A 12,255-nucleotide genomic window follows, 5' to 3' on the forward strand; every position below is an offset into this window, starting at 1 on the left:
GGAGCCTTAGTTCTCCTTTGGTCCTAATCATTGATATGTAGGCTTATGATACTTTTGTACTTTGTAGGCTTCTCCTACTTCCTAAACTTTTTTTCGATCTTCTGTAACTTATCTCTTTGCTCAGTTCTTCTAGTTTGGGCTCTAATTATATATCGTTATTTTCCTCTTATTCTGAGCATTCTTCTTTCGTGCCTTGGACTCAAGGGGGTAGATTTAGCATACCCTGGGCAGACATGATTTGCTATAGCGAATCATGTCCACCCTGCATCGCTAAATGCTGACAGCATACAGTGTTGGCATTTAACATTGCGCAAGCATTTCTGATGGGTGTGTCAATCATCCCGATCATATCTGAACACGTTTTTATACATCTTTATTTTACCAAGCATAAAATGTTTGCTATATTTCTATGTTGGATGGTTACTTCTGTAGTATATTGGTTACTTCAATTAAAAAACAAAAAAACAAAAACATATGTATTGCTTTAAAAGAAATAAAAAAATCCAAAAAAACAAAAATCATGCTTACCTGATAATTTAATTTTCTTCTGAAGGGAAGAGTCCACAGCTGCAAAAATTACTTTTGGGAATACAGAACCTGGCCACCAGAAGGAGGCAAAGACACCCCAGCCAAAGGCTTAAATACCTCCCCTACTTCACTCATCCCCCAGTCATTCTGTCAAGGGAACAAGGAACAGTAGGAGACCCCCCTTCAGAAGAAAATTAAATTATCAGCATAATTTATGTTTTTCTTCTTAAAAGGGAAAGTCCACAGCTGCATTCATTACTTTTGGGAAAACAATACCCAAGCTAGAGGACACTAAATGCAACAACGGGTGGGTACAAAAGGCAGCCCCTTCGACGGGCACCACAGGCTGAATTACTCAACACCCTAAGATTTAAGTACAAATGACACGGGTGAAAACCCGAGCCCAGATAACTGCACATTAGTTACACCGCCGGCAAAGCCGAACTAAAAACCACTCAGACCTAGAGTCCGTCAAGTCCAAACAACCTCAGAGGCGCCTGCCCCACGGGACATGACTCCCAAGAAGGTACCTGATCAGACAAGGACCACATCCATCCCTCGAAAAGGAGTCCAGGAAAAATCCAAAGGAACCTTTCCCACTCAACACCTATATAACAACCCATGGTTGTCTGACAATAGCAATGCCCAGGGGGACGGACCCCCCAGAAACACAAGGATCGGAGAAAAAAAAAAAAAAAAAAAAAAAAAAGATCCATACACAGGGAAACATGTCCCAAAAGGACTCGAGGAACACCCTCATATTCATGATCCTGTACCCTACCCTTAGGTACACCAGGAAAAACCATGAGTCCCCCGTTGCTCCATAACACATCTAGACCAGCAGGCTAGACAGGCAGAGAAAGCAGAAACAGGATAACTATCCCAGCAGCTAGGAGTTCTCCAAAAGAACCTCAAACCGCCTGAACAGGAACTCTCAATGACCAGCTTCCATAAGGAAGGCTGACTCAACATTGCTAACCCAAACCACCTAAAAAGGTGCTTCAAAGCTTGGTAGCATCCAGACAAGTACATGGTAGCTGGTTACACCATTACAGTGCAAATAGCTGTAGATAGTTCTAACTGCAAACCTTCCAAGGGCTTACAGCCCACCGAATAGCGGCTCCAAGGAGCACCCCTTTCGGCATCAGACGCCAGTAGAGAAGAGGAGAAAATCCAAAGTCCTCCCTCAAAAGAGAAGACCAACACTAAGAAAATGGTCAACACCGCAGAGAGTAACTGATTCCCAACCTTCCCTCCAGGATAACAGCCCCAGCCCAAAGGCTAGTCAAAAGACCAAAGACAAAGTCCCAGACTTCTGGAAGAGAAAGGAAGGATCAAAGAGGAACAGTCCCCGGTTAGACCACTGCTACAAACAGCATGCTACCGTGAGGCAGGATAGACATTGTGCTCGAGTACGAGACCCCCCAACATGCTGTTCTCGGAAAAAAAGTAACACTTCCCAAGGGAAGAAGGCCCTCAAACCCTCAGCATCCATATATCAGATCTAACATGTAGCAGAAACCCCAAAGGGAGCAAACCCTCAGCCTTTCACTGCAGAAATGGAGGAACCAGACACTACATTGCAGCGCACCTTCCAGGATCCTGAAAATCAAGAAGGGAAAAAAAACCTCAAGAACCAAGGACCCACAGGACTCCACAGATACTGAGGTAACTCTGAACCCGGAGAACCCAATCCCCACTCTAGAGGAGAAGGGAAAGAAAACAGAAAAAACCCTACCATAGAGGTGAGACCCCTCAGCCATATCACCAACCTAGTTGAAAGACACCTGGAGTCTACTAAAGGAGGTGCATTTAGGAGCATCCTAAATGCACCAGAAGACCAGTAGGGACCCGTCAGAAGGACCTAAAGCCTAATCCACAGTCACAGTCCTGAACTGCTCAAGGACCAAGAAGAAACGTCTTAAAGGATCGTTAACTGAACTAGAAAACATAATTCTAATATTCAACAAGTGTGCAACTCCCAAGAGAGTGCCCACACAACCACTAGTCACAAGTATCGGTTCCAGAGAAGAACGTTCATAAAACAAATCTAACAGACATGAATTTAAGGAAAACAAATTAAACACATCCATCCAGATCAAAAGAAAATGAAGGCAGCACCCATTGGGTGAACGCCCAAGGTGAATGAAAACGAAAACAGGACCAGCCGATTAGTAGCCCTATTCACCCAAGCTCAGAACTGGAACCGAAAACAAAGAAAAAATTAAAACGGAGACGTTAAGGAGATTGGCTTTATCCCCATACGTCATATCCATTTTGCCATCAAGCTTTTAAGGCCTCAGATCCCTCAGCCCACTAGGACTGGGATCCTCTAACATTGCCAAAACATGTCTTAAAAGAACCCAAAGGCGAGCCAGCCTATAACGGAAGGCAAAATAATCCCTCGCCGGATCTACTGAAGACCCCGGCCCTGAGATTGGGGCCCCTGAAGCCTCAGGGGCCAAGGCTTCCCCCAGAAGGCCGAACTGAATTGGGCGATCCCACGTTCGTCGGGCCTTGGTTAACAGAGCATGGACAGTATTGTAGAAATACTTCACTTGGGAGATATAAAATCAGTCAGCGCCATAGAATGGCTATGCGGAACTGTGCCGTAACCTCAGGCGGGAACATGCCACTCTCCGGAGAAGGAGTAAAGGCCATAGGGACACCTGCGTGCATAGTCAGGAAAGGGTCTTGGGCACACGCCTCATGGGTCATGGAAACTGCAGATGCGGATGGCTCAACGCACTCTAAGCTCCCAGATTCAGGAGAAGAGAGTACTCTAGAACAGCAATCGGAACTTAACTGATGGGCATTGATTACCCGGGCCATTTCATATTCATCACAAGACGCATACTCCGAATCGAAGGCACCCATGTCTCGCATATCAGAATCCTCCATAATCTTGGGATTACAAAAATGACAAAAACTAACTGGCACCCCTTGACACCCCCAATGGCTGGGGCACTCACCACCTCCTGTGAACAAGACAACCCACGAGTAAGACTCTCTCGGTCTCACACAGTCAGCATACGGAAGTGAAAAACAATGTAACCACACCAGTCATGAGGTTCACCGTGCTAGTCCCAAAAAGGGCGCGCAATCTTGAGAGATTGAGTCATTAAAAAAAGGCTGTTATGTTCCGTAAAGGCCATGAGCCTAAGTATATCTACCCATTGCAGATAGAACCATATAACAAACATGATTATAGTCCCCCCTGTTCAATAACCCCTCTCAGGAGATATTAACCCATGATTCCTTATTAAGATAAAAGGAGTCCCACTGGGACCCTACCTTGTTTCGTCAACAATACATTCTCATATTAAAATAAAATGAAACAATCTTACCAGAATCTACGCCGTGGAACAGGAACACGGCCCTTCAAGTGTGACAGAGAGTAGCCTCGCTTCTGACATGGAATTGAGTGAAGAAAGGTAGGCAGCGAAACTCGTCAACGCCGATTACCAAGGAGCTGTTAATATGAGTCGGGATGGGTTTGCAGGAAAACTCTCCCTGCATCTCTGGACTCTAACCTTCATCCATGCTCTCACTGAGAGGCTGACAGGATTACTTAAAACTCCAGTCCCATTGTGAAGAGTACTACCCTCCAAAAGAGACTATCTTGAACTTCTGACACTTCTCTGCCAACCTCCTGTGACGAAAGGCAAAAAAATGACTGGGGGATGAGGGAAATGGGGAAGGTATTTAAGCCTTTGGCTGGGGTGTCTTTGCCTCCTCCTGGTGGCCAGGTTCTGTATTCCCAAAAGTAATGAAAGCAGCTGTGGACTCTTCCCTTTTAAGAAGAAAAACAATTTATGCTTACCTGATATATTTATTTCTCTTGTGATGTATCGAGTCCACAGATTCATCCTTACTTGTGGGGTATTCTCCTCCCCTACAGGAAGTGGCAGAGAGAGCACCCACAGCAGAGCTGCCTATATAGCTCCCCCCTTAGCTCCACCCCCCAGTCATTCGACCAAAGGCTAGGAAGAAAAAGGAGAAACTATAGGATGCAGTGGTGACTGAAAGTTTAAAAATAAAAATATATATACCTGTTTTAATAAACAGGGCTGGCCGTGGACTCGATACATCACAAGAGAAATAAATTTATCAGGTAAGCATAAATTATGTTTTCTCTTGTAAGATGTATCGAGTCCACGGATTCATCCTTACTTGTGGGATACTAATACCAAAGCTTTAGGACACGGATGAAGGGAGGGACAAGACAGGGACCTTAAACTGAAGGCACCACTGCTTGTAGAACCTTTCTCCCAAAAATAGCCTCCGAAGAAACAAAAGTATCAAATTTGTAAAATTTGGAAAAAGTATGAAGCGAAGACCAAGTCGCCGCATTACAAATCTGTTCAACAGAAGCCTAATTTTTAAAAGCCATGTGGAAGCCACAGCTCTAGTAGAATGAGCAGTAATTCTTTCAGGAGGCTGCTGTCCAGCAGTCTCATAGGCCAAACGGATAATGCTTTTCAGCCAAAAGGAAAGAGGTAGCCGTAGCCTTTTGACCTCTCCGCTTACCAGAAAAAACAACAAACAATGAAGATGTTTGACAGAAAACTTTAGTTGCTTATAAGTAGAACTTTAAAGCACGAACCACATCAAGATTGTGCAACAGACGTACCTTCTTTGAAGGATTAGGACACAGTGAAGGAACAACAATCTCTTGATTGATATTCCTGTTAGAACCAACCTTAGGGAGGAACCCAGGTTTGGTACGCAAAAACCACCTTATCTGCATGGAAAATAAGATAAGGGGAATCACACTGTAAAACATATAGCTCAGAAACTCTTCGAGCCGAAGAGATAGCTACTAAAAACAAAACTTTCCAAGATAGAAGCTTAATATCCAGGGAATGCATAGGTTCAAACGGAACCCCTTGAAGAACTTTAAGAACTAAATTTAGGCTCCATGGCGGAGCAACAGGTTTAAATACAGGCTTGATTCTGACCAAAGCCTGACTAAATGCTCGAACGTCTGGGACACCTGCCAGAAGTTTGTGTAGAAGAATAGACAAAGCAGATATTTGTCCTTATAAAGAACTAGCTGATAATCCCTTCTCCAAACCTTCTTGGAGAAAAGACAATATTCTAGGAATCCTAAACTTACTCCATGAGTAACCTTTGGATTCACACCAATAAAGATATTTGCGCCAAATCTTATGATAGATTTTCCTGGTGACAGGCTTTCTAGCCTGAATCAGGGTATCAATGACCGACTCAGAGAAACCACGCTTTGATAGAATCAGGCGTTCAATCGCCAAGCAGTCAGGCACAGAGAAATTAGATTTGGATGCGTGAACAGACCTTGGATTAGAAGGTCCCGCCTCATTGGCAGAGATCATGGTAGAACCAAGGACATGTCCACTAGGTCTGCATACCAAGTCCTGCGTGGCCACGCAGGTGCTATCAGAATCACTGAAGCTCTCTCCTGCTTTATTCTGGCAACCAGACGTAGAAGGAGAGGAAATACATAGGCCAGATTGAAGGACCAAGGCACTGCAAGAGCATCTATCAGTACCACCTTGGGATCCCGGGACCTGGACCCATAACAAGGAAGTTTGGCATTCTGACGGGACGCCATCAGATCCAATTCTGGTGTGCCCCATAGCTGAATCAGCTGGGCAAATACCTCCGGATGGAGTTCCCACTCCCTCAGATGAAAAGTCTAACGACTTAGGAAATTCGCCTCCCAGTTCACTACTCCTGGGATGTGGATTGCTGAGAGATGGCAAGAGTGATCCTCTTCCCATCGGATTATTTTGGTTACCTCCATCATCGCTAGAGAACTCCTTGTTCCTCCTTGATGATTTATAGAAGCTACAGTCGTGATGTTGTCCGACTGAAACCTGATGAATTTGGCCGCAGCAAGCTGAGGCCATGCCTGAAGCGCATTGAATATCATTCTCAGATCTAGAATATTTATCGGGAGAAGAGATTCCTCGCGAGACCATAAGCCCTGTGCTTTCAGGGAGTTCCAGACTGCACCCCAGCCTAGCAGGCTGGCATCTGTCATTACAATGAGCCACTCTGGCCTGCGGAAACACATTCCCTGAGACAAGTGGTCCTGAGACAACCACCAGAAAAGAGAATCTCTGGTCTCCTGGTCCAGATGCAGTTGAGGAGACAAATCTGTATAATCCCCATTCCACTGTTTGAGCATGCACAGTTGCAGTGGTCTGAGGTGTAGGCGGGCAAAAGGAACTATGTCCATTGCCGCTACCATGAGTCTGAAGTTTTGAATTTCTGACCTCCGTCATAAATAATTTTCATTTCTACCGAGTCTATCAGAGTCCCTAGGAAGGAAACTCTTATAAGAGGGAAGAGAGAACTCTTTATGTTCACCGTCCACCCGTGAGATTTCAGAAAAGCCAACACAATGTCCGTGTGAGACTTGGATAACTGGAAAGTTGACGCCTGAATTAAGAAAAGGCGCCACTGCTATGCCCCGTGGTCTTATAACCGCCAGAAGGGACCCTAGCACCCTTGTGAAAATTCTGTGAATAGGGATGTGTAGCTACGCATCCTTTAAGTCCACAGTGGTCATATATTGACCCCCCTGGATCAGAGGTAGAATAGACCGAAAAGTCTCCATCTTGAATGATGGGACTTTGAGGAACTTGTTTAGAATTTAGAGATCCAAGATTGATCTGAAAGTTCAATCTTTTTTGGAAACCACAAACAGGTTTGAGTAAAATCCTAGCCCCTGTTCCTCTTTTGGGACTGGGCGGATCACCCCCATGGTATGTAGGTCTTCTACACAGCGTAAGAACGCCTCTCTCTTTGTCTGGTTTACAGACAATCGAGAGATATGAAAAGTCCCCCTTGGAAGAGAGCCTTTGAACTCCAGAAAATATCCCTGGGACACAATTTCTAAAGCCCAGGGATCGTGAACATCTCTTGCCTGAGCAAAGAGAGAGAGTCTGCCCTCTACTAGATCCTGTCCTGGAACGGGGGCTACCCCTTCATGCTGTCTTAGAGGCAGCTGCAGGCTTCTTGGCCTGTTTACCCTTGTTCCAAGCCTGGTTAGGTCTCCAGACTGACTTGGACTTGGCAAAATTCCCCTCTTGCTTTGCAACAGAGGAAGCTGAAGCGGGACCACTCTTGAAATTCTGAAAGGAACGAAAATTATTTTGTTTGGTCCTCATCTTATTTGATCTATCCTGAGGGAGGGCATGACCTTTCCCTCCAGTGATGTCTGAAATAATCTCTTTCAATACAGGCCCAAATAGGGTCTTTCCCTTGAAAGGGATGTTCAAAAGCTTAGTTTTAGATGACACATCAGCAGACCAGGATTTAAGCCATAACGCCCTGCGTGCTAAAATGGCAAAACCTGAATTCTTTGCCGCTAATTTAGCCAGTTGAAAAGCAGCATCTGTAATAAAAGAATTAGCCAATTTAAGGGCCTTAATTCTGTCCAAAATTTCTTCTAATGGAGTCTCCATCTGAAGAGCCTCTTCTAGAGCCTCAAACCAGAAAGCAGCTGCAGAAGTTGCAGGAACAATGCACACAATAGGTTGAAGAAGAAAACCTTGATGAACAAAAATTTTCTTCAGGAGACCCTCTAATTTTTATCCATAGGATCTTTGAAAGCACAACTGACTTCAATAGTTATAGTTGTATGCTTAGACAGAGTAGAAATAGCTCCCTCCACCTTAGGAACTGTTTGCCACAAGTCCCGCATGGTGTCAGATATGGGAAACATTTTCTTAAAAACAGGAGGGGGAATAAAAGGGAATACCTGGTTTATCGCACTCCGTAGCAATAATATTCACAATCCTCTTAGGGACTGGAAAAAAAAAACATCAGTGTAAACAGGAACCTCTAAGTATTTATCCATCTTACACAATTTCTCTGGGACCACTATAAGGTCACAATTATCTAGAGCCGCTAATACCTCCCTGAGCAATAAGCGGAGGTGTTCAAGCTTAAATTTAAAGGCCATCATATCAGAATCTGTCTGAGGAAGCGTCTTTCCTGAATCAGAAATTTCTCCCTCAGAAAACAAATCCCTCACCCCTACCTCAGAGCATTGTGAGGGCATATCAGATACGGCTACTAAAGCGTCAGACAGCTCAGCATTTTTCCTTAACCCAGAACTGCCCCGCTTTCCTTGTAAACCAGGCAGTTAGGATAAAACCTCTGTGAGGGTTGTATTCATAACTGTGGCCATGTCTTGTAAAATAAATGAATTTGACGCACTAGAGGTACTTGGCGTCACTTGTGCGGGCGTTACTGGTTGTGACACTTGGGGAGAGCTAGATGGCGAACCCTCATATACTTCTGACTGAGAATCATCTATTGCTCTATTTTTAAGTGCTAATATATGTTCTTTATAGTTTATAGACATATCAGTACAATTGGGACACATTCTAAGAGGGGGTACCACAATGGCTTCCAAATATATTGAACAAGGATTTTCCTTGGTGTCAGACATGTTAAACAGGCTAGTAATGTAACAAGCAAGCTTGTAAAACACTGTAATCAAAGTAAATAACACTTAGAAATAAAACGGTACTGTGCCTTTAAGAGAAAAAAAAGCTGCACAAATTCTGCAAAACAGTGTAAAAAAGCAGTAAACATAACGAAATTTTTACAGTAGTATCATATAGCCTTAGTAACTTTGCACAGCTATGCAAATAAACAATTAACCTCTTAATGGCAAAACCGGATTGGAAAAACATCAAAACCGGTTAAAAAAAAGACTTTCAGCACCTTGCCATAGCTCTGCTGTGGCGCCTACCTGCCCTTCAGAACAATTTGTGGGGGAAAAAACTTTTTACAGCCCTCAAACACGGCAGGAACCTCTGGAGAAGCAGTTAGAAGTCTCAGAGGAAAAGAAACTGCACAACTGAGGTACGAAAATAGGCCCCTCCCACCTCACTCAATGTTTTGAGGCCTAACAGACAAACACTAGAGTGTCTCTAAATTAACCATGTTGGTTAAAAAACCCTAAAACAAGCCATAATGACCCCTTTAGTCCCTTCACAAAAACGCTATAATTGCATAATTTACTGAATAAAGAAAAACGTTTTTACCAAACAGTGTCACCAGTAACTAATGAGCCATTCATGCAAGCTGAAATTTCTATCCAAGTGTCTGAATACAGCTTACCCTTCCCTCATGGGGATATTGCCAGCCTTTTCTATCAATAATATAGTCTGTCTAGAAAAAAATAGACTGAACATACCTTAATGCAGTTTAGCCTGCAAACCGTTCCCCCAACTGAAGTTTTCCTGTACTCTTCAGCCCTTGTGAGAACAGCAGTGGATCTTAGTTACAAAATGCTAAGATCATCATCCTCCTTGCAGAAATCTTCATCCCTTTTCTGCCAGAGAGTAAATAGTACACACCGGCACCATTTAAAATAACAAACTTTTGCTTGAGAAAATAAAAACCTAACATTTTTGTCACCACACTCCTCTTTGCCATTCCTAGCAGTTAAGCAGGCAGAGAGAATGACTGGGGGGTGGAGCTAAGGGGGGAGCTATATAGGCAGCTCTGCTGTGGGTGCTCTCTCTGCCACTTCCTGTAGGGGAGGAGAATATCCCACAAGTAAGGATGAATCCGTGGACTTGATATATCTTACAAGAGAAATATGTGTTTGCTGTCTCTTGAATAACACAGATAAGTAAAATTACATTGAATGTTAACGGATAAGAGTAAAAATAAATAATTTATTCTTTGTCAGTGAATAAAGGGACATCCTACGATGTTGGAAGCATTTGATATTTTTTATGAAATATGGTCCTATATATATATATATGTCAGTCCTGTTTGGTGGATGACAATCCAAATTCAATAATTAAACACATTTAGAAGGCTATTTTTCACATATCCAATTCCACAACTAAGAGGACTTGATAAACCCAGGGCAATGCTTCTCAAATTATTAGCGAACACCCCACAATGTTTGCAAATGTAAAATTGATTTTGCACATAGGCAAAAACACACTGTCATTAGCCAACAACACATTTAATGCCAATAGGAAGAAACATCACCAGATACAAATACTACCTGCTCAATCAGATAGTTACAAAAATAAGCACTTTTACCATAATTTAAAAAAAGTCATATCAATAAGCCAACAAACATGCCCACTGGTTATGGTTAATTACACACACACACACACACACACCAATATTCAATCACACACACAGACACTTACCTCTATGGATAATTATACACACACACCTACCTCTATGGTTAATTACACACACACCGTTATATTTAATAACCCACACACACCAACCAAGAGCAAAGTTATGCATATAGGATCCAAAAACCCAAAGGTTAATTATAGTCTCAATGGTACATTAGTGACTGTAACTAAAAAAGAAAGGGACTTGGGAATTATTATTTCAGATGATTTAAAATTTGGTACACAGTGCAGAAGTCCCGCCAGTAAGGCCAGTTCAATACTTGATTGCATTGGAAGAGGTATTAGTAGCAGAAATAGCAAGGTTCTTATGCCACTTTACAGATCATTAGTTAGACCAAATCTGGAATACTGTGTACAGTTCTGGAGACCAAATCTTCAGAAATAAACTGTCGAAATGATTGCTACTAAAATGGTACATGAACTAAAATATAAAACGTACAAAGAAAGACTCTATGATCTAAATATGTATAGTTTAGAGGATAGAAGGGAAAGAGGTGCCGTGATAGAAACCTTCAAATATATGAAGGGACTTAATTAAATAAAAGCTAAAAGCATTTTTCACAAAAAAATAAATGCCAAAACAAGAGGTCACAATCTAAAGTTAGAGGGTAGCAGATTCAGGAGAAATTTGAGGAGCATTTTTTTACAGAAAGGGTGGTGGATTCATGGAATAAACTTCCATTTGAGGTGGTAAACACAAAGACTGTAAAGGAATTCAAAAATGCCTGGGACATGCATAAGGCTATCCTAAGGAAAAAGTAACACGTAATATGGGTAGACTAGATGGGACATTTTGGTTCTTATTTACCGTCAAATTCTATGTTTTTATGTTTCTAACCTCTATGGTTAATTACACACACACACACACACACACACACACACCTCTATGGTTATTTACACACGCACCTCTATGGTTAATTGCACACGTCACCTGCCCACTATTCAAACCTTCAAGCTATGATGTAATCTCTAAACCTCCAAAATAGACATTTTGTTTGTCCTTAATCCTGCAGATTTGGTTTTCAAATTATAATAAGGAAATAAATTACAAAGATAATTGTGTGCTGTTTTTGGGAGGTAAACATTTCCAGCTCCAGGGGTATTAACTACAGAAATATTTTAGGATTGTGATCATTGGAAAAAACACACTGGAAATGCAGGCAGGGTTCAGAAACCAGTGAAAGTTTCTGATGAACTGTTTAACCCACATATATAAAGTTTTACTCACAAGCCATAACATAATGCTGCTACCGAGCAGGACACAGCTGATTGGTGGCAGAATCCACATGCCACTCCTGATTGGTTCACTGGCCTTGTCCTTCTCAAAAACTTCAATGTGTTGCCTTTGCAAGGGTTAAACTCATACAATTTTAACCCTGATAAAGTTTTACTCATGTTTATACGCTATAAAGTAATAATCACATGATAAAGAACTCACCAGTAATAGCTGGGCTTCCTGTGATTGAGCAGAAGAGTGTGAACGTGCTGTTTATTCCCTCTGTGCAACACCGAACTATGCCATATGCTTTTTTGTCACAGACAACTTCCGTGTTCA

At 42.5% G+C, this 12,255-nt stretch overlaps 1 protein-coding gene across 1 annotated transcript in view; it reads right to left on the reverse strand.

The window, feature by feature from the left end:
* Positions 1 to 12,255, reverse strand: part of LOC128655987 (adhesion G protein-coupled receptor F5-like) — a 194,214-nt gene that overhangs the window by 75,237 nt on the left and 106,722 nt on the right. Inside the window, exon 10 of the mRNA XM_053709613.1 lies at positions 12,139 to 12,255. This exon is cut by the window's right edge and continues 87 nt beyond it. Coding sequence (XP_053565588.1) covers positions 12,139 to 12,255 — 117 coding nt within the window. The remainder of the gene's footprint in view (positions 1 to 12,138) is intronic.

The sequence above is a fragment of the Bombina bombina genome, chromosome 4 (genome assembly GCF_027579735.1).
Source record: "Bombina bombina isolate aBomBom1 chromosome 4, aBomBom1.pri, whole genome shotgun sequence".
Lineage (NCBI taxonomy): Eukaryota > Metazoa > Chordata > Amphibia > Anura > Bombinatoridae > Bombina > Bombina bombina.